The sequence below is a fragment of the Peromyscus leucopus genome, chromosome 5 (assembly GCF_004664715.2).
Source record: "Peromyscus leucopus breed LL Stock chromosome 5, UCI_PerLeu_2.1, whole genome shotgun sequence".
NCBI lineage: Eukaryota > Metazoa > Chordata > Mammalia > Rodentia > Cricetidae > Peromyscus > Peromyscus leucopus.
The window spans coordinates 12998015-13020009 of record NC_051067.1 but is presented as its reverse complement, the minus strand read 5'-3'; the positions used below and the strand labels follow the sequence as shown (position 1 = coordinate 13020009).

Below are 21995 nucleotides of genomic sequence, written 5' to 3'. Positions count from 1 at the left end.
GGTGAGGCAGGACCTCCATCACAACAGACAGGGGTAAGGTAGGACCTCTATCACAGCAGACAGGGGTGAGGCAGGACCTCCATCACAGCAGACAGGGGTGAGGTAGGCCCTCCATCACAGCAGACAGGGGTGAGGTAGGACCTCCATCACAGCAGACAGGGGTGAGGCAGGACCTCCATCACAGCAGACAGGGGTGAGGTAGGACCTCCATCACAGCAGACAGGGGTGAGGTCGGAACTCCATCACAGCAGACGGGTGAGGTCAGACCTCCATCACAGCAGACAGGGGTGAGGTAGGACCTCCATCACAGCAGACAGGGGTGAGATAGGACCTCCAGCAGACAGGGGTGAGGTAGGACCTCCATCACAGCAGGCAGGGGTGAGGTGGGCCCTCCAGCAGACAGGGGTGAGGTAGGCCCTCCATCACAGCAGGCAGGGGTGAGGTGGGCCCTCCAGCAGACAGGCTGGGATTCTGTCAGGCCTGAATTGGGAAGACAGCTGCTTCTGGCTGGGAATCTTTGAGGGATAAAAGGCTTCATTGAAATACAGGTTTCAGGGAGACTTCCAGGATGCTCTGGGTAAAATCACTTTTAGGAAAGCCAGTTGTTAGCAGTAAAATTCCTCATAGCTCTCAGGCTTAGGAGACTGATTCCTGAGGCTGGTGTTGGAGGATGTCACAGGGACTCAGGGTCACCCTGTTCTGTCAGCAGCTTTCCTGGGGATTAGAGATGCAGATGCTATAAAAACACACCTCTATCAGCAATGGCCGTGACGGTAACACAGTGGGAAACAAGGCTGGGCCCTTTTGTGGGGTCAGACAGTGGCCAAGATGCTGTGCACTTACCCTGGCCACAGGAGGTGGCTGTAGAAAGAGCTGCAGAAGCATCTTGAACTGCAGCCGCCTCTTCCTTCATCAACGGGATGTTGTAGGAGTCAAACACACTGAGACACACTCATTCGCATTACACTTGAGAGAAATAGCTTCTCCCTGCTGTTCCAAGACACTAAGCAAATTTGGAAGGCTAGGCAAGTAGATCCAGAGCTCAGGGGAATCATGCTGCCACTGAGCAGCCAAGGCAGCGCTCATGACCCTGAGGGCTTGTGTTTCTCACCAGGCAACACAGAAGGCCAAGGCCAGGCAAGTTCTACCTTCACATGCCAGATGAACCCCAAGTAAGCAGCTTCCTGATCCAAATTCATCTTCTACAGGCAAGAAAGCACTTGAGAGAAGGTAACAGGCCTGGACTCTCTCTGCCTGCTCAGGAATTTATCTCGGCTTCCTCTCTTCACTCCCTCTACAAGCTGGTCTGGAGAACTTTTAAATTTCCTTTGTAATTGAGCAGTTCCCTTCCAAAGATTCTCATTTCTCCCCACATGGCAGGTGAGGCTTGCCCTGAGCACAGGAGTAGGCTCGGGGTGAGTGATAGAGGTAAGCTAAGGTGGGCAAGACACAGGGGCCAGGTCTCAGGCACATGTGGTGGTGGTGGGGGGTCCCTGCCTTGCAGCTGGTAGAGGGATGACGGGGTGGGGGTGGGGGGCCAAAGGGGACAGAAGGCTTAGTTTATCAGCTCAAGCTGGCAGTCAGTCAATTTCAGACTGAACTGGTCCCTATCAAGACGATGACGTTAAAGACAGTATGGTTAACACTAGTCATCTTGAGGGGAGTAACAGTATTAATACGGATCCACCCAAATCCTCCTGGCCACCTAGGCAGACTACTCAAGCCCAGCTCTGCATCCATTTCTGCAGCTGCTGGGTCCTGGAGCATTTGCGGGATAGATGCAGGACCCTGAGGTCAGGATCCAGGATGTGTGTGTTGGCAGTAAAGGAATAAGAGCAGGGGAGTCCAAAGGAGTGAAGAGCCCCAGTCGTGGGTCCTGACAGCCCGGGTGCCTCAGACTGGCAGAGAGGCTGGGCGGGGACCTGGCCTGGGGCGGAGACGTGGCTGGGGACCGCGATGTAGCAGGGGACTAGCCCGCCAAAGCTTGGGTTAGGGGCGGCAGGAGGCGGGGTGACTCTGGGCCCCGCCCCGGAGAGTCGTTGCAAAAGTTTGCCTTCGGATCCTCTGGGGCAGAGTCTGGGTGAGCGAATTCAGAGGAAGGCGACAAGGTCCGGGTGCTGAGCGAGGTGACTGGACGACCGGGGGAAACCTGAGGCCACGAGCGACCTCCGGAGCCCCTAGACTGGAGTCTTAGCTAAGACACCGCAGGATGCAGCCAGCCCAGATGCGCTTTGCTGACCGAGGTGAGCGGGGGATCCGGCTGGAGTGGTTCCGGGTCCGCTCGGACCACTTTTCGGATAAAATTCTAACCAAGTCGGAGCACCATGACCTGGGCTCGCGAATGCCTCGCTTCGGGCCACCTCCTCCTCTTCTCCAGGCCATTCACTCCGGTGACCTAGCCGCCTCCCGGGGCTGGTGGAAGGGTATAAGATTCTTTTACATTACAACCAGGGCTTTTTTAAAAAATGTGTTTGTAAACCCTGAGCGTAGTGAGCCGGCTCTCCAAGTTCCCTCGCTATACTGGCCTAATTCAGAAGTTAGACGTCCTCATGGGAAGAAAATCTGGGGATGGGGTGTGTGTGTGTTTTTTCCCTCAGGGGTGTGTTGGGGGGGGGGTGTCGTTCTTTTAAGTTTTATTAGCTACAAAATTCCAGTTTTCTTAGCACTTCTCAAACTAGGCAATTAGGGGTGTCAGGCCTGGAGCTGGAATACAAAGGTGTCTGCAATGCGATAGCGAGGCTCCGGGGGAAAATTGGTATGTCGGTTTTTAACTGAGATAGAACAGAGGTAAGGGCGGCTATTAACTGTGTGCCTGTGCATGATCTCTGTGTCCCTGTCTCTCTGGCCTTGGACACTCCTGATGTAAGAGGGACTTCTTGTCAGCTGTTGAAAGGAAATGCTTTGCTCTGAACATCACAGTAACATCACCCTGAACCCCCACCCCCCACCCCCACCGCGGAGCTGGTGCTCGGAGACCTCCAGAGTCACTCATCATTCTAAAATCTGCAGTCAGAAGTCTCCGGTATTGCATATCACCACCTACAAAGTTTATCTATTCAAAGTTCCTTCCTTCATAGGGGAAAACCAAGCAGACAGGGTCAAGAAACTGTAATTCTTAGAAAGTGGAGTAAAGGGTTACATAATGCAGGTAAATTGCTGACAAGGGGTGGCTGTGATCAGGGCTGTTTTGTTGAGGTGATGGTGGTGGTGAGGTGGTGTGTTTGTTTGGGGGGGAGAGTATGTGTATGCATGTATGTGTATGTGTGAGTGTGTGTGAATGTATGTGTATGTATGTATGTGTGAATGTGAGTATGTGTATGTGTATGAGAGTGTGTGAATGTGTTGTGAGTGTGTGAGTGTATGTATGTGAGTGTGAATATGTGTATGTGTATGAGAGTGTGTGAATGTGTTATGTGTGAGTGTATGTATGTGCGAGTGCATGTGTATGTGTATGAGAGTGTGTGAATGTGTTGTGAGTGTGTGAGTGTATGTATGTGCGAGTGCATGTGTATGTGTATGAGAGTGTGTGAATGCGTTGTGAGTGTGTATGTATGTGTGTGTACATGTGTGTGAGTGTGTGTATATGTGCTGTTTGAGGAGTTGTGGAGGTATCTAGTCTGTAAGCTTCTTAAGGGGTACAGAGCTCAGTGCTGGGGTGTGTTACGTTACCATAGAATCCCACGTTGGGTCTTCCCATCTGCAAACCAGCGGATATCACATCCGGTCAATGTCACTCTGCTTTCACACACACCAGAGAGTCCACCTGCAGAGCCCACCCTTAGGGACCCCCCATATAGGGAGAATGATATCATAACCACTTAGCATATTTCCAATGTCATTGCTCTTTATGATTTTGTTGTTGTTGTTGTTTTACATACACGACCCTCTGGTTCTCTACCATATTTGGATGTAGGAACTCTCATTTCCTGCCAAGCTTTATGTGCTGGCCTGATGACCTGCTTCCCATGAATCAGGGACTGGTCCTCTTTCTGGAAATCATGACACTTTGTTCCACAGATCTCTTCCTTGATGCCTACAGTTTATGAATATATTTTTGTTACAAGAATAATACAAATTTGAGTGTTTCACAATTTTGAAAATGTTGGGGTTCCCTTTTTCTACCAAAGGCTGGAGGCCACTTTTAAGCAAGCTGTTTGTGTTAGCTGGGATGTGGTGTTGGGGTCCCTGAATCTTCTCATCATAGCTACCTTCACAATTCCATGTTTATCAATTTTGGATCCATGTTATAGGATTCTAAAAGGTTTTCCACCGCTCTTGGAAGAGGTGCTCAGCAGACGGCTGTGATGTTCTTGTGGTGTGCTTGGCTTTGGATGTTCCTTCCATTCTCCTGTCTTTGGAGTTATCTAAACATTCCACCAAAGCTCCCAGACTGGCATTCCAGTAGCTTCAAGCAATTAGGCTGCAAAGACACTTCAGAGGCTCTTAGCACCTCCTAGTTAAGGGACCTATGACAAGCGACTGACTCACAAAAAGCTTATCCCTGAAGGGATGGGCTGGAACAGATGCCCTGGCATCCAGCCTAGCCAAGCTTTACCACTAAGAATGCATAACCCTCCCCCTCAACCTTAGTTTCCCCATGTGTCCATTCAGAAGTCACATGCTATTTTGGGGACTAGATGTGACATGGCATGACCAGGATGAACTTCCTGGGCAGGATACCCCATGTTCGTGCATGTCTTCAACTTTCTGATGGAAGCTATTTCCACATATTTACATTCACTTTCTGGAAGCTTGGCAGTAAGTTGGTCCCCTGCCCTTACTGAGAATTTGATAAGACTGACTGGCAGGCAAAGGAGAACAAAAATACAGAGACCTTGCATCATAATCTGATGCCTTCTTACAGACGAGTCTGTTGGCTCAGGACGTTCGCACAGCACCCAGCATTCTTGGGACATGACCTCCGTCTCTGGGGTTTCTTGGACCGCATCTGGATCTGTAACTTCATCTTGTTTGCTAATGAGAAGGATGTGTACAGCAGAGAACAGGACCTGGAAAGCCCCACCAGGCAGAGGGACTTGTATCCATGCTTGAAGGAAAGCAAGTGGGAGATACAGGAAGCCTTCACCCAGCTTTCATCCGTGAGCTTTACCTCACAGGTGCTCTGCTGATGAGCTAGTGGGCAAGGCTGTGCATTCTGTCCTGGACTATCTCTGGAGGCAGAGTGAGGCCAAGGCAGAAAACCCAGAGTGAGGGGTCTCATTAGCAAAGGAACTTTCCAGGATTGGGAGCCATGAACTGACCCGCTGGCTATTTCATTTCTCAGTTCTTGTAAAAGAAAAAGAAAATGAAGCAAACTCTGGCTTTCTAAGAAATGTTGCTCACTGTCAAATAGTGGATGCTTTAATTCAGTTTGGAGAATGAGGTCACTGATTTCTCTGGAAAGACATGTCTTTCCAAACATGGAGTTCTTCCTCTGACCAAAAGAGATTTCCTTTTCTCCGAGAGAGAGAAAGAGGGAAGGAGGAAAGAGAAAAGGAGAAAAAAGAGGAGAAGGGAGAGAGGGAGGGGAGTGAGAAAGAGGGGGAAACACTAGACAGCAGAAACAGTCCCCCTCCTTTTCCTTCCTTTTATAGTCTGTTTACTTTTTAAACTGACATATGGAGAAAGTGAGTCGCTGGGGTAGAAGGCACATCTGGAATCCATCGGACCCCTCTCCCAGGCTCACTTTCCCCAGGGGATGCTGCTTTTGGATTGGGGGGAGGGGAGGGCAGGCATGCCTAATATTGGCGAGGTCTCGTGTGGGGTCACCCACCATGGAGCCATTTGGTCAAGGCGTCTCCTTCCTTCTTGGCAAAAGGAAAATATGTTTGGTGTCAGGGTGCTTCAAGGAAAGCTGTGTGACCCTAGTGCCATGAGGCCAAAGTGAGAAGGCCCAGGTGACGGCTGCAAGGACAGCTCAGAGGTGAACAGTGGCTCCCATTAAGCACAGAGTGACTGAGGACTCCAGCTTAGTCCCCGATCAGATCAGATCAGATCAGATCAGAGGGGGCCAGGAGAGGGGAGTGAGGAGTCTGCAGGCGGGTCAGAGTGCTGGCTAGCGCACACCTTGGGAGTGTGCTGGTGAACGAACACAGGCACAGGGCTGCAGAGGAATCTGTGCTGAGACCAGTGCTGCCGAGGCGCCCTCTACCCTAGAGCTCAGTGGGACCTCTACCTGTGGAATGTGCCTCTCATTTTAGAGGACACACTAACTAGTCTGTGTATGACCACAATCTCAACATCAGATTTCTTTATATATATATATAAAAAAATCCTGTGTGTGTGTGTGTGTGTGTGTGTGTGTGTGTGTGTGTGTGCTCACATATGCCAGCATGTGTGTGGAGGTTAAGGGACAACCTTGGGTGTCAGCCCTTGTCCCCTATCTTGTTTGAGACAGGGTCTCCTTTGTTGTCCACTGCTATGTATACTAGGCTAGCCCATCTGCTGGCAAATCTGGGTATTCTTCTGTCTCCTATCTAGTGCGGGAGTGCTGGGATTTCAGAAATGCACTATCATGCCTGGCTTTACAAGCCACCTGGGGATTCAAACCCAGGCTCTCAGCCTGTGCAGAAAGTGTCTTCCCCTCTGAGCCATCTCCACAGCCCAGGAGCTTCCTTTCTTTCCAAGGGAAATGAATCAGCAGTCCAATTTACACAGTCATTGCTTCCCCAAAGCAGGATGCAAAACTGCCTGCTGCATCTGCCTTGCCTTCAGTGGAGGTGCCTTGACCCAGTTCACAGTTGGAGCTGGACAGAGAGACCAGCACTTCTGGGTCATGGTTACAGCCCACCTTTTATACCTGTGTGCCCCTTAGAAACCAAGGGCGGCTGGCAAAGATGAAGGCATCTGTTCACCAAAAGAATGTGTGAGAAACAACACTTGGCCGTGGGAGAAATTGCCCTTGTCTGTAAGTCAGATCCAATAGAGGGTGATGTGCAGACACACAATGGATTGAAAGCAAGAAGGATTTGGCTGCATCTGCAAGCCTGGTTCACATGAGCATCCTGGGGAGGAAAACACCCCAGATGTGGAGTATCCCATGAGTTCATTTATATACTGAAAAAAAAAAAAAAAAAAAAAAACTCGGTATAAATTCACTTGGGCTGGGGAACCCAGACAGTGGTCACGCTAGGTGACGGTAGTGACCGGTAGAGACCCCTGGTGGCCTGTTGCTGATCTGAGTGCTGGTCTCCGGTGTTTTGGTTGTGTCCTGTGGGTCAGATTGGCTTCCTGGTGCACTCCTGCGGTGACTGGGTGACAATATTGACAAGAGCCCCCTGATACCCAGGGCTCAGGCTTTCTTCTGGCAAAGTGGAGGTCTGTGGGTGGCACCCCTTGGGGACAGAGGGGAGAGCTCCTGTGTCCTGCTGCTGCCACGCACAGTGACATCCAGATGTATCCCAAATCATCTGGTGTTTAGTCCAGGACTTAGCTCCCAGGATACAGCCAGCTTTGTGATACTGATGAACCAGAGAAAATACATGTTTAGGTCCCAAAGTGACAACTTCAGATTGCTAATGCAGAGGCTCATCTTCCACAGAATATGCTACGTAAAATCTCAGCCGCTTGAGCAAGGAGTTTTAATTAAGGGGAACCATCGTCCAGGCTTTAGTGGCAAAGTGGGTTAGCCTCCCGGCCTTCGGCCTTCGCAGGTCCCGGCACGTCTGCTGTCTTTGTTGTGGGTATTTAATTGTTAGCTGTTTGCTTTCACTATTCACCTGTTTCTCTCTCACTCTCCTCAATTGTCGCTGTGCTCTCCCTGAGAGCCCTGGTTTTTCACCTTCTGTTCCTCCTAGAGGGGGTCCAGATCGGCTGATTTCAAGGGGCTCTCGTGTCCCCTCTCCTCACACTTGAGGCCAAAGCCCCAACCTCCCAGGGAGCGACGAGGTGTGTCGAGTGCTGTGGGAGGTTGGGAAAGCGAGGCACAGGAGACGAGCTGAGGTAGTGTAGGAACACCCCGAGGGCTGGGCAGATGGCTCCGTTGGTGAAGAGCTCGCCCGCCTCTCACACATGAGAAGCTGAGTCCCATTCCCAGAACTCAAGTGAAAAAAGAAGGGTATCCCAGTGCTGGGGACACGGGGACAGGAGGATTCATGGGACTTTTTGGCCAGCCAGTCAAGCCTACTAGGCATGTTCCAGACTTTGTCTATAAACAAACACCCAAGGTAGACAGCATCTGAGGACCACACCTGAAATTGACCCCTGGCTTCCACACGTGTGCGCCCACGCATACACAAAGGTCACTCTAAGTTTACTCATCTTCCCTAGAACAAGAAACCTGGAGCTGAGAATCAGTTTCCACCTGTGCTGTGACCCAGGGCTTCAGGGTGTCCATTCCTGGGACAGAAACCACTGGTTGCAGAGCAGACAGCCCAGGGACATTTTGAGACAAACCTGGGCATTGTGGCATTGTGGATAGCACAGCTAGTCACGTGATGAGGACAGAGCATAGTGTGGGAGGAACATAGCGTGACGGCTGCTGTCACAGGGACAACGCTCACAGGACATGGGGCTGTGCACTGGTCATGATGATGACGTTTCCTGCCTTTGGTATCTAATCTTGACTATCAACTTGATGGCATTTAGAATCATCATGGAAACAAACTTCTGGGCACGGCTGTTTTCTAGATCAGGTTAATTGAAATGTGTGGGCAGCACCGTTCCACGGGGCAGGGTCCAGGACTGAATAAGAATGCCAGCTGAACACCAGCAGTCATGGCTCTCTGCATGCAATGGGACAGTCATGTCTTCCCCGCCACGGTGGACCACACCCTCGACCCGGGAGCCAAATAAACCCTTCTCTCCCCAAGTTGAGTTTCTCGGGTATGTTGCTGCATCTCAGAAAACTGTGGCTGCTTCTAATTTCCAGTCTTCAAATGAGAGCTTGCAATGTTTCCCTTAAAGTGACGGCAGCCTCAAGGAAAGGTCATGAGGGCTGCTGTGACCCTAGAAGATGCTATAAGATGAGTAGAATGTGACAGACAAGATTTAAATAAAAATCTGGAGGGGTGGGCTGGGGGTGAGTGCTCATTTAGCAGTCAAGAGACTGTGAGTTCAATCCCCGGCATAAAACTGAGTCCGGTCGCTCCAGCTTGTATTCTCAGCACTTGGGAGGCAGAGGCAGGAGGGTCAGAAGTTCAAGGTCATCATAGCAAGGCTATGTTACATGATCCCTTCCATCAAAAAAGAAGTACGAGAACAACCACCACCACCATCACCTCCACCACCACCACATTACTAACATCACCACACAACCACCATACCACCACCACCACCATCACCACCATCACCACCATCACCACCACCACCACCACCTCCACCACCACCACCACCACCACCACCACACCACCACCACACCACATCACCACACCACCACCTCCACCACCACCACACCACATCACCACACCACCACCTCCACCACCACATCACCACACCACCACCACCACCGCCACTACCACCATCACTACCACACCACCGCCATCACCACCACCAGAGTGGTGAAGAGTAGAAAGGGACTTGCAGAATTGTCCTGCCTGCCTCAGGGAGAAGCTTTAGAAGTGCAGTGGGGAGCCTGGTTGGGGTGAGACGGGGCTCATTGGATGACGGGGTCCTGACAGGTGAGCCCCTCTGTGTCCCTGGCATCTCATCCTCAGAGCAGCTCTTTGAAGTTAAAAGAGGGCAGTGTGAAGGGTTCTACCAGCCAGCAGGCGCCATTCAAGCCAACCTTTACCCACTCCTTCTGTGGTCCCAGGCAGCTCTCAGAGCTGGCCTAGGCCAAGGGCCGTTCCAGGTAGAATGCAGACATGAATTCAGACAGTTCCTGGGGATTCCAGAATAGCAGATGTCTTTGAAGGCCAGGAACTAGAAGATGTCTCTGCCAAGAAGCCATGGGCCTCCTCTTCCCAATGTCGCCCACTCCCAAGCGACGGAGGAAGGAAAGGCGTGCACCGTCCCACTGCTCCCAAAGCGGTCACGAGTGCAGAGCCTTCCTGTGGTCACTTTTTCCTCTCAGCCCCCTAGCACCACCCATGGAGGAACCACTGGTATCCTTCAGGGGTTAAAGTCACTGCAGACCTGTGTAAGAAACTCCTGGTGGTGGGTGAAGTCCTGCTGTGTTCGTCCATGTGTCTAGGAACCAAATTTAGGGCTGGAACTTAAACACTGTGAATAAAGCCTCACTGTGGACAAAAAGTGGGCTGTTTTCAACTCACTCCACTTGGACCTCATTGGACATTTAAGAACCCAGTAACTGTAACTTAAAATAAGTGAGTCTAGAAAGGGGGTTGGGAGGAACAGGAAGAGGCTAGACACAGCTGGACAGAGGAATCAGTTCCAGAGTTCTGCAGCAGAGTGAGTTGGCTTGGGTTCACAACAATAAAGAATCCAAAGGCAGGGGTTTCAAACTTGCGAACGTTTAAGGAGGGGAGGATGCTAATGGCCATGCTTTGATTATCACCCACGGTATACACGCATCACCACACCGCACCGGCAAATACGTACAATTATGCGTGTCAACTACAAACGAAGGATGAATGGTAAATCTGTGGGAATCAAGCCTTCACAGCTGAGCTGCAGAGCCTCAGAACCATGCGGTCGGACGGAGATGAGCCACAGGCCAGGTTAACGCATCCGAGGGCCAGTGGACAGGACTGGGGAGTGGCTGTTAGTAACTTAAGCTCAGGCACCCAGTACCCACGTGGGAAGCTAGTCTGGTGTCATGCACCTATAATCCTAGGTAGACAGGATGATCCCTGGAGCTCAGTGGTCAGCCAACATGGCTGCATGGGTGAGCTCCAGGTTCAGTGACACACACATGCAGGGGCACACATGTGCATGCATTTGCACCACACACACACACACACACACACACACACACACACACACACAATTTCTTGAGGGCCTGGTGCTTGCTTGCATTCAAGACCTTCACAGCAATCCTGTGTGTGTCCCTTTTTCTATTCACAGGCCTTGTGAATATGCTAACTAGTACTCCCAGCGCAGACCTCTGCCTTTCAAGCCATACTCAAAGTTCATGTAATTTCCTCCCTTTCTGCCTTAACCTCCGTGGCGGCAGCTTCCAGGCCAGTCCGCAGTCCTTCCTCCCCGGGTTCTGCTCAGTGCAGTGGCCTCAGGGTTCTTGTTCAGCCTCAGGCTGCCCTTCCTGCCCGGCCTGTGTGGTCAGGCCGTAAGGCTCTCTGCCAGGTGGGCCAAAGGCCCTCCAGACCTCAAGGGATTTGGTCCAAGAAAGTATGGGATGCTTCCCATGGTGTCACTCCAAAACTCATCAGGGAGGACTCCGAACTCCCTCAGACACCATTCCCCCTGCCGTGTCCTGATTTTCTCTCCCCCTCCTTCCCTACCTCTCCTTCTCCCCTCTGTCCTTCCTTCCTCTCTCCCTTCTCCCCTCCATTTTTTCTCATCCTGTGAAAAATCGGATTCCCTCTGCAGCTGGGAAGAGTGGTTTACCAGCTCCCACGCGGCGGGTGAGAACTAACTCAGTATTTCCTGGTGCCTGGAGGTTTCCAAGTGGAAGCTTGCTCGCATCTTCTGCCTTGGTTTCCTGATTTCTCAGATTCGCGCACTGAGGTTTCTTCTCTGGCAGCTGCAGTGCCCTAACAGCTTTTCCTGGTCTCTATCTTAGAAACTATACACCAGTCCTCCAAATGCGTTAGCATTTTCCACACCGAGGGTCAGTTCATAGAGATCACTTGATCCAAGATTCCCTCTACTTTATCTCTTTGCAGAGCCTATTTTCTACACTCTTGCTGGATCCAGGCCTGCACGCCTTCCCGAATCCACCACCACGGTCCCAATTGTTCCTTGAAATGAACGTTCCTGGAGCGCCCTCTCGTGGACTGTTGAGGTAACCATCTGTCTAGAGAAAGTCATGGCTACGCATGCGCAGGACCACCAACCTATCTTCGGTAATGATACTCTGCGGAAACATTACGATTACGTAGGGAAGCTAGCAGGCAGGCGGGACCCCCCTGACGGTGGAACCCTCGTCACCACCGTCCTCTTCTTGGTCACCTGTAGCTTCATCGTCTTGGAGAACCTGATGGTTTTGATTGCCATCTGGAAAAACAATAAATTTCACAACCGCATGTACTTTTTCATCGGCAACTTGGCTCTCTGTGACCTGCTGGCCGGCATAGCCTACAAGGTCAACATTCTGATGTCCGGCAGGAAGACATTCAGCCTGTCTCCGACAGTGTGGTTCCTTAGGGAGGGCAGTATGTTCGTGGCCCTTGGCGCGTCCACCTGCAGCTTATTGGCCATTGCCATTGAGCGACACCTGACCATGATCAAGATGAGGCCCTATGACGCCAACAAGAAACACCGCGTGTTCCTTCTGATTGGGATGTGCTGGCTGATTGCCTTCTCGCTGGGCGCCCTGCCCATCCTGGGCTGGAACTGCCTGGAGAACTTTCCTGATTGCTCTACCATCTTGCCCCTCTACTCCAAGAAGTACATTGCCTTCCTCATCAGCATCTTCACAGCCATTCTAGTGACCATCGTCATCCTGTACGCGCGCATCTACTTCCTGGTTAAGTCCAGCAGCCGAAGGGTAGCCAACCATAACTCCGAGAGATCCATGGCCCTGCTGCGGACCGTGGTGATAGTGGTGAGCGTGTTCATAGCCTGTTGGTCCCCCATTTTCATCCTCTTCCTCATTGATGTGGCCTGCAGGGTGAAGGAGTGCTCCATCCTGTTCAAGAGCCAGTGGTTCATCATGCTGGCTGTCCTCAACTCTGCCATGAACCCTGTCATCTACACTCTGGCCAGCAAAGAGATGCGGCGTGCCTTCTTCCGACTGGTGTGTGGCTGTCTAGTCAGGGGCAATGGGACCCAGGCTTCACCCATGCAGCCTGCTCTTGACCCAAGCAGAAGTAAATCAAGCTCCAGTAACAACAGCAGCCATTCCCCAAAGGTCAAGGAAGACCTGCACCATGTGGCCACCTCTTCCTGCATCACTGACAGAAACAGACCACTTCAAAATGGGGTCCTCTGCAAGTGACCGTCTCCAAAGGGCCAGCTCTGCAGCCATACTTATTTATTGCATGTGTGACTTCCATGTGGGCTCTTAGAGACCTTGACTTTGGAGGTCTGCTTGATGTGGCCACAGTGTGGGCATCTTCTGAGGAGGAGACCCAAGGAATCATCAACACATTTCAGCCTGGATATGGACGTGCCTCGTCTGTTGCATGCAGGCTCCATCCTTCTGAATGTACCAAGCTGCTGATATCATCCACTGCCTTTGGATGCCGCTTTCCCTGGTCCAGGTGCCAGAGGGCAGGTGGTGATGCGCTATGCACAGTGCACCTTGGGATGATGTTTCGTTATTTTCACACTACATTTATTTTTCATAGAATGGGTGCTCGTGTACGTGTGTGTCTGCTTCTGTGTTGCCTAGGAAGTGTACACCAGGTTTTCCCAGGTATAATCCACATGAAGTGCCAGTCCTCCGTACATTATGGAACTGTTTCTCCAAACCTGCCCCCACTGCTCTACCAGGTTCAAGGTCACCACCACGTGCTAAGGTGATGTGCCCCTCCCAGTCCTCTAGCATTGGCGTTTTAGCTTATAGTAGTGAAAAGTTACTAAAGCTCTGTGTTCTCAAAAGCCTCACCAAAGAGAAGCCCAGATGTATGGGTCCCTCTCTCTTGTGTTCCATGCATAAGCTTAAGCACATCTGAAACCCAAATTATCTGATAATTTGGGCATTTCTGAACATCACAGAAAAGCCAGCTAGGCTCTCTCAGAACCCACTAAGGAAAGAGCCCATAAGGAGAGGTAAGGTGCTCTCCACCATGGGTCTCCGTTCCAAGGGAGTCAGTCTGCTGCATGTGGGAGTCGCCAGCAGTGAGGTTTACAAGCCAGCCTTCAGCTGGATGATGCTGAGTTCAATTCTACATAGAAAAGCTCGATGTCAAACGTCCCCCTGGCTGTCCCTGGCAAGGAGCTGGAGCTCTCAGCAAAGCTTCTCCACTCCCTCAACGTGAGGGGGCCCTGACCAGAACCACTCGGTGAGAGGACTCTGCCAGGCTAGGAGGTGTGACATGGCTATTTGTACATTCTTCAGAAAGAAGCCTCGTCATTCCTTCATGGTGGACGCCCCCCTCACTTGGACCTGCATTCCTTTGTCCACTTTGTAAAGGAAGCGCTCAGATGGCACCTCCGAAGTGCCCCTCCCCAAGGACTCCAGCCACAGGCCACACAGATGGAATGTCGTCGGTGTGTCTGGAGGGCTGGCCAGCACCCATGCTCCCAGAGAAACCTTCCAAAGGACTCTCACTTGGGGGGACCTCATGTCAGAGCTCCCCATAAGTTGATTAGCGTCAGAGACCATTGCCTTATGAACCCTGCCTTTACACACCAGGAGCCTTTTTGTAAGCTGATTTTACTCCTGGTGGTTACCTGATGGCATTTGTTCTTGCTTAGGGATCCTAGGTAACCGTGGGCTGATTGACTGAAGAGTTTCCTTCACGTCACTTCTGGTGGATACAGCACGCTGCCGAGATGTGCTGCTGGAGCGTTGCACTGCGCTCTTCTCTACATCACTGAGAAAAAAGAACTTACTCTCTTGTCACAAGCATTGACAATCCAAGACATTTCTGGAAAAGGAAATCATGAAAGTGTCGGGCTAAGAAAAACAAAACAAACAAAAAAGCAAAAACGGAAAAAAAAAAATAGACCAGTGTGCAGCGGAGTTGAGGTGGGAACAGAAGGGCTGGAGGACATGTGCCTTCGTGCCTTGAGGATGGGCCTGGGTCACGAATATCAATAACGCATTTTGCATGGCCCTGGCTGGTGATATCCTCCTGTGGCTGTGTCCACTCGGCAGCCCCTGCTGGGAGCCATGCCCACCAATCCTGCTAGGAGGCAACAACATTTGTAGCATGACAGACTTTGAAGCAATTGAAATTTAGAATACACTAAAATCTAATTGTGCTCACTTGATGTACTCAAAACTGATGGACCACCTGTGATGCCAGTGTTCGCTGCTTCACTAGCTAGCCACCTGCACAGCATTTAGACGTGGAGTGTGTGCAACCCCCCCCCCCGACGGTCAGAAACAAGTGACCTGCCACCAGAGCACCTGGGGCCCCCCAGGGCTGTGAGCAACCTTTACTACTTACAGTTTATGTTTATTAATAATTAATAAAACTAAAAGACTTCATAGAAAACCCATTCTCGGGGTCTGTGTGGTAGACTGTTTTGTGGTTTCACAATAGACCCTTGGGGGTCTAAGGGGGTGGTCTTGCTTCTCCCCTGGTACCTGGTCTCACAGCATTTCAGGAATAATCCACATTTAGAAACCCAGTCACTGTGTCCCATTATCCCCCAGCCCCATCACGTAAGTGATGTTACAATGAAGCTTTAGTGTGCTGGACACCAGTCTGGGGAGATACTGTTTTACTGTTGTTGGTAGTGGTGGTGGTGGGGAGCATGTGTGTCTGTGGTGTGTGCATGTGTGTGCACATGTGTGTATTGTGCAGGCTAAAGTAGCAGCCAGAGGTTGATGTTGGGTGTCTTGCTCTGTTGCTCTCCATCTTATTTTTTGAGACAGAGGCTCTCACTGAACCTGAAGCCGCCTGTTTGGTATACTGACTAGTCAGCAAGCCCCTGGGAGCTGTCTCCCTCCTGCTGGGATTACAGACACAAACTGCTGAGTGTGGCTTTTCCATAGGAGCCGTTTCCCAGCCTAGATCCCATGTTTGGAAGAATGGTAATAGCCCCTCTATAGGGGAGAAATTACAAAATGAAAAATAGAAACATTGTCTGAGCAGAGGGCATCAGACTGGGTGGTGTTTGCCAATACTGTGCAAGACGGGCAAGCAGGTCAGCACCAGCCCTTGGAACTGGCTCTCTGTCTTACAAGTGGTAACTTTTAGCCTCTAACCTGCATGCCACACAAAGAGGATCCATGTTTGGTATGTTGTTCTGGAGACTACAGTTGTTATAACTTGTAGCTGAAAGTTCCCAATGCAGCCTTCCCACGGTCTCTCACCTCTGACCTGCCCATGGCCATCTGAGTTCCAGATCGCAAAGTCGGTGTGAATCTTTTGAAGTGTTTCTGCCAAAGTCACCATTTTTTCTTCTGAGGAAAAGCAGAACACTTAATTTCTAGAGAGAACTTTTCAATCTATCCTCCTGTCTTCTGTGAAGAATTATAAGATTCGGGGCTGGCGAATTGGCTCAGCAGGCAATGGCACTTGCTGCCAAACTTGATGGCCTGAGTTAGACCCCCAGGACCCACATGATAGGAGGAGACAACTGACTCCCACAAGTTGTCCTCCAACTTCTACACATGCATTACAGCACCATACAAACATAAGCTCCATTACGCAAACAAGAGACAGCTTTTCACAGTAGCCTTTATTGCCAACAGACTTACACCTATAGTCACTGAAACAATTAACTATTTAAAAATGGTTGCTTCTCTCAATCTTTGAGCCATGGTTCTTCTGTGCTGGGAAAGAGCTGTTCACAGAAATGTAACGAGGTGCGTTATAGAAAATGTCTAATTGCAACACTGGTTCCATGCTTTGGAAACTGTGGACAAGTGCAAACCTCATCACCCAAATGCTTTCAGTGTCAGAGGTTCAGAGGGGCTGCTATGGAATCCGGAATGCATGGATGGCTGTCTAGATGATGAAGGCACATATTCCAGTACCTAGGAATAACAAGGAGAGCAGCATTGTCTACAGCCCTTGGCTGCTACCTGCCATATCTGGGCCATGGGGAGGGATGCTGTATTCTGCCTCCACTTGGTCATCCCAGAAGCTTGGGTGTGGTGTGCCAGGCCCATGGTGAAGGGCATGAGACAGGCAGCAACACCATTCCCCAGAAGAGCAAGATGGAGTCCCTGGAGGTAAGGCAGTCCAAGCCAATTACCTTTGCCTGTTGTGTCTTGGGATCTCCAAATGTTCACCAAATCATGTAAGTTTTATCATAGAAAAATATTAGAAAACTTGAAATTGGTTTTGTATTTTTGCTCCTCACAGGTGACTTAGGATGCCAGTTCCATGCCAGTATTTAAGTAGAAAGGTGCAGGTGGCCATAAGCCCAGACAGACTGCTGCTGTGTAATAGTCTGTCTCACGAAAATTAACAGAAACAAAAAATTTCCAAATATTCATATATCAATATGTATGGCCATCCAAATGCTTTTGAAAAACTATTAAATACCTTGTTACACATGACATTTATACTGAGCTGTCTCCTAATCCTGGGTCTTTAAACATCAAATGTTTAATTCTGAATACAAAGAAACTCACATAATTTCATAATACTCTGAAACAAGTTATATCCAATAGTCGGTTGAACAGAGAACAGTCAACTGGCAACTCACACATAGTGTTAAAATAAAAAAGAAAAGAAAACTCATCGCCCAAGCTTGGTTAGTCCACTCGTCCCTGCCTTGTGAGTTGTTGCTTACTCCAGTGTTAGTGGCTTTGGTTGTGGGTACAGTGTGAACCAGTACCTTAGAAGGTTCACCCCACAGGATGGTCCTTTATGCACAAGGGGTGCATAAAGCTGTTCATTTCCTGTGGTTTCTCTCTCTTACCCTAAGACAAGAATCACTAATGTGTTTGGGAGGTCTCCGGGATTCACTGACCCAGGGCTTCTGAGTGAGAGGAAAGGCTGGCTCTCAGCCTGCCCTCAGCATCCTGCTGACACCAGCAGTTTCCAGGCAGGCTTGCATCTTGAACTTTTGCACACTTTTCTGCCTCGCAGGCACCACAGTGCCACCTACTGTACAAAGCCTTCGGAACCCCCAGCTCAGCCCTGACCCTTGCTGGGTCCTAACTGGATGTGGGCACACCAGCACTGAAAGGCCTCCGGCACGCCAACACTCTCACACTGCCCCAGGTGTGTTAGGGGTGGGCTTTCTATTAAATTAAAAACAGGGGCAGATCCACCTATGTTTCCTTCTCTGTCCCAAGAGTCCCTCCAGGGCCAGGTTCATAGGACATGCTGTACCAATGTGGCCAGCAAGGCTGGCAAGTCAAGTCAGGCTATGCCTGCGCAGTACTGGAGCCAGAACAGACGTGCATCTACAGTTGTTTCATCTCTTTTCCTTTATCCAACATCTGCCCTTCTTTATCCTCTGCTGACTGCCCTTCGGCTTCTACCGCCCAAGTGCTGGGATTACAAACATCATCACTATACCTGGCTTGCTTTTCCTCCGTCATGGCCCACAGTGACACTCCTCCCCAACTCTCCTAGCAAGCCATTCCTTCCCTTTTTGTGCCATGGTCTCACATTCCACAGCACCCAGAACCCTGTTCCTTGAGTCTGCTGATGAGAGTCTATTAATCCCCTAGCTCTTGGTGCCATTTTGATTGACAGTTGTTCATGTTAGTAAAACCCAGGGGCTCACAATACCCTGCAGAGAGTTGATCTGTGTGTGGACACACACATGCTGAGTGAGGTACACATTCCATCTGAATCAAGGAAAGTTTGTGTTTGTGTGTAATGTACACATGCAGTTCACACTCAAAAAACCTGGTAGAAAGTTGCAAGATTTTTTTTCTGGCTGCTATAAAATGTGCCAGTTTTAAAACTCTGCATTTGTTGCTTGCAAACTTATAAATATGTATAAACCCCATTATAAATAAATCTTGTCTGGCAGATGGCATTTTATCTGCCAGCCACAGTTGCAGGGAGTTATAAGTACTTATTAATTCTCCATTTTTAAATTCACAGAATGGACCTGGGATCTATGACATGAAGTGGTATGAAAAATTCTTCATAAAAGGTGGGAGAGGGGAGGGGAGTGGGGCCACCAGTAAGAGTCAATGAAGGGCTAGAACACTCACCAGTCAATGTCAAAGCCGAGACCCCAGGCATACCCATCATCCTCATACTGAAAATGCAAGCATGTCATCCTTGCTCTAGACCCACTGAGTTGGAACCTCGAGGTGCAGAGCCTGAAATCTATGTGTGGGCTAAGCAGCCTGCTGCTTTGACATCTGCCTTCTGCTCTGACTGTTTATTATGAACGCCAGCCTCTGCTCCAGAATGTCCCAGCTTGCAGAGAATGCATGGGTGTACACAGGGCATGGCAGAAATCACTAGAGATAGCCTTCCACCCATGCTGGCTGCAGTGGAGCCCCTCCCTGCCCCCTCCACTGGCTACCTCAGGTGTGTTCAGTTCTGCTCCCAAAGCTCAGCAGCTGGTAGATGCCCCAGGTATACACTTGATAGAAACATGCTCCACAATGCAACCATTCCTTATCAGCCACTTCCCTCTTGAGTCCTGGGATCATTTCCAAAATAATCTATATGTACCCAAATCCCCTCTGGTGCCGCCTTTTGGGAGAACATCAGCTAAATCACCAACCACAAGTCCTGTCTCTCATGTAAATGGCTGGGTCCTTCATGTGTTTTGAAATGTGAAATATGAGGATAAAAGGACTGCTTGTTGCTTCCATAGAGTGAGCTACATGTTTGAGCCTCAAAAGGCCTTAGTAAGTCCTGCATGCTTTCCAAGATCTAGCCACTAACTATCACCATCCACTGCCTGGCTCAGTTTCTTCACCTGAAAAACAAGGGCCCCTCCAAGACAGCTGAACTGTCTTGGAAACACCTGCTCATTATCTCAGACAAAGCCAAGCAGTCTAGATTTGTAATATGTTCCAGGAGTGGGGTTTATCTATACTGTCTTTCTTGGAAAAAACTTCAACAGTTTCATAAGAACTAGCATCACACAGATTTGTCTGGGCACATGATCTCTTTTGCAATCCTTCTTCTATCCTCCTCCTACTTAAAATCTGGCTGTCACCATTCACAGGGCTGTTTATAGGCATGCCATCTTTGGCTTGTGGGGGAGAAGAGAAATATGCTTTGTGAATGAAGAGTCCCAGGAAGAAACCTTCCATGCACTTCACATACTTATCAGACCACACCACTCTTTGAGGAAAGCCCTAGGGTGTGGCACAAGCCATGGATCAGAGAACCCATCTGGCAGCCAAAGCCACACTGTTCTAGGTGTCCTGGGCTGAGCTTTAGTGTTCTAGGTGTCCTGGGGCTGAACTTTAGTGTTCTAGGTGTCCTGGGACTGAGCTTTACTGTTCTAGGTGTCCTGGGGCTGAGCTTTACTGTTCTAGGTATCCTGGGGCTGAGCTTTACTGTTCTAGGTGTCCTGGGGCTGAGCTTTACTGTTCTAGGTATCCTGGGGCTGAGCTTTACTGTTCTAGGTGTCCTGGGGCTGAGGTTTACTGTTCTGGGTGTCCTGGGGCTGAGCTTTACTGAGGTGGCCACTGCTGCATCACTATCTTGGGGACATGGGGTTTCTACTCAGCTCACTCCAACAAGAAGAGCATGTGATATTGGCTCTAACATGGAAATGAGATGGCCCCTCTATGGCCACTCCCATAAGGAAGCCTCCTAGGTGTCTGATGCTGCCATGGGGATAGCCTCCCTTTGGGGAAGGGGGCATTTTCAGGACACCAGGATGGACATGGAGCCTGGACACATGGCAACTGAGACCTGAAGCCTATGGACTTTGGGGAATTCATTCTCCCTTGTCTCTTCCTCCCTTCCAATCTAGGCTTTTCCTTCCACTCACGGTGTATCACAGCCTTTACTTACAACTGCCTCTGTTGCCAGGACAACCTCACAGTTGCCACATGTGGCCTATTTGGCATCAGTCCATCAGTCCACCATCTGAGATGGCCTGTAACAGAAAGCTGCTCATCAAGGCTGAGCAGGCACCCAGCTCTTGGTTCTTTAAATACAAGAAGGACACCATGGCAACCTAAGTGTAGATTCAAGATGGAGCTATTTGAATGTGTCGTTAGCAGACTGCCCACCTGATGGTGGGGGGAGAAGTTCAGAGCCAACCTAGACCATGATGAGCAGCCCCATGGGAGGCCCAACCAGCCTCACCAGCATGGAGAGGCTATTTGAAGCACAGCTAACTCTCCCAGGAGGGCACGGAAAGAGGGACTAGGCAGGAGCTTTAGGGCCACGGTGCCAGAGCAGAGAGGCTGCTTTAAGACTGTTGGGCCCCATCATGCACCACTAATGATGCAGAGTTCTGGGTGGTGTAGCAGGATGCCCACAAGAAGGAGCACAGGATCCAGGCACACTTAGAATGCTGATGCCTGGCCTAGACTCGGCCACTGTGCCCAGGAGTTGGAGACCTGAATGCACGATATAGTGCTGTTCTGCCTGGAGTTGCTGCTTTGTGGCCTGTAACCCTGCCCTACCCAGGCGGATATGGGCAGGACACCGAAGAAAGAGGAACTCGGGCTCAAGGACGAGGCTTTGCTGGGTTTGCCTCCAAGCCCTGGCCGCGAAGCACAGACTAGCCCACAGCCGTGCACAGAAAACACGGAGTGAGGAAAATGACTCTGCTGTTGGCTGACCAAGGGACCTGAAGGGAGCCTCGGTTTCCCCATGTGTTTGTAGAAAGAAATGATAAACTTTTTGTGACCTCTGACATACTTGACGGGAAACATAGGTCAGAACATGGCTGCCTTGTGTCTGAAAAACTTCCCTAAGCACACGTCCAGTCCTGTAATCTGAGATCAAAATTACATATTTTGAATTAAAATTGAAAAGAAAAACATTGACCCCAGTACTTTCAATTTTCTAAATTGATTCCTATAAATCCTATCATCCTCAAACTCAACACTGACTTCAGAGAAGACTGATGTAATTCTGAATGCCGCTTTTTAACTTCCCTGGAGAGGGAAATAAAGCAGAACAAATGCTAAGATGCTAAGGGTCTGCAACACTTTACTGGTGACCTGAACATAGGCATTTTAGCCTTGCACAACATGGAGAATTCAAGAAGCGGGGGAGATAATTATATAGATATATTTGTGTGTGGCACACATTCACACATGGGAGTAACAGGACCTGTATGTGTGTGCACAAGGCATAGCCTCCTGAGGGACAGAATGCTAGGTGACTCAGGAGCATCCCAAAGCCTATGTATATAGTCCCAGGGCAAGAGCCTGAGCCAGGGGCTATCAGTAT

At 50.0% G+C, this 21995-nt stretch overlaps 1 protein-coding gene across 1 annotated transcript; it reads left to right on the top strand.

Annotated features, from left to right (window-relative positions):
- The first annotated feature begins 1607 nt into the window (after positions 1–1607).
- S1pr3 (sphingosine-1-phosphate receptor 3) lies at positions 1608–15188 on the top strand. The gene is made up of 2 exons (XM_028863811.2): positions 1608–2243; positions 11745–15188. Exon 2 carries the CDS (start codon positions 11888–11890, stop codon positions 13016–13018), a length of 1131 nt encoding a protein of 376 aa, XP_028719644.1. The 5' UTR covers positions 1608–2243; positions 11745–11887; the 3' UTR covers positions 13019–15188.
- The last annotated feature ends 6807 nt before the right edge of the window (positions 15189–21995 follow it).

Excerpts from the sequence above, each read along its gene's own strand:
- S1pr3 (XM_028863811.2), top strand. The coding sequence starts at position 11,888 with ATGGCTACGCATGCGCAGGACCACCAACCTATCTTCGGTAATGATACT.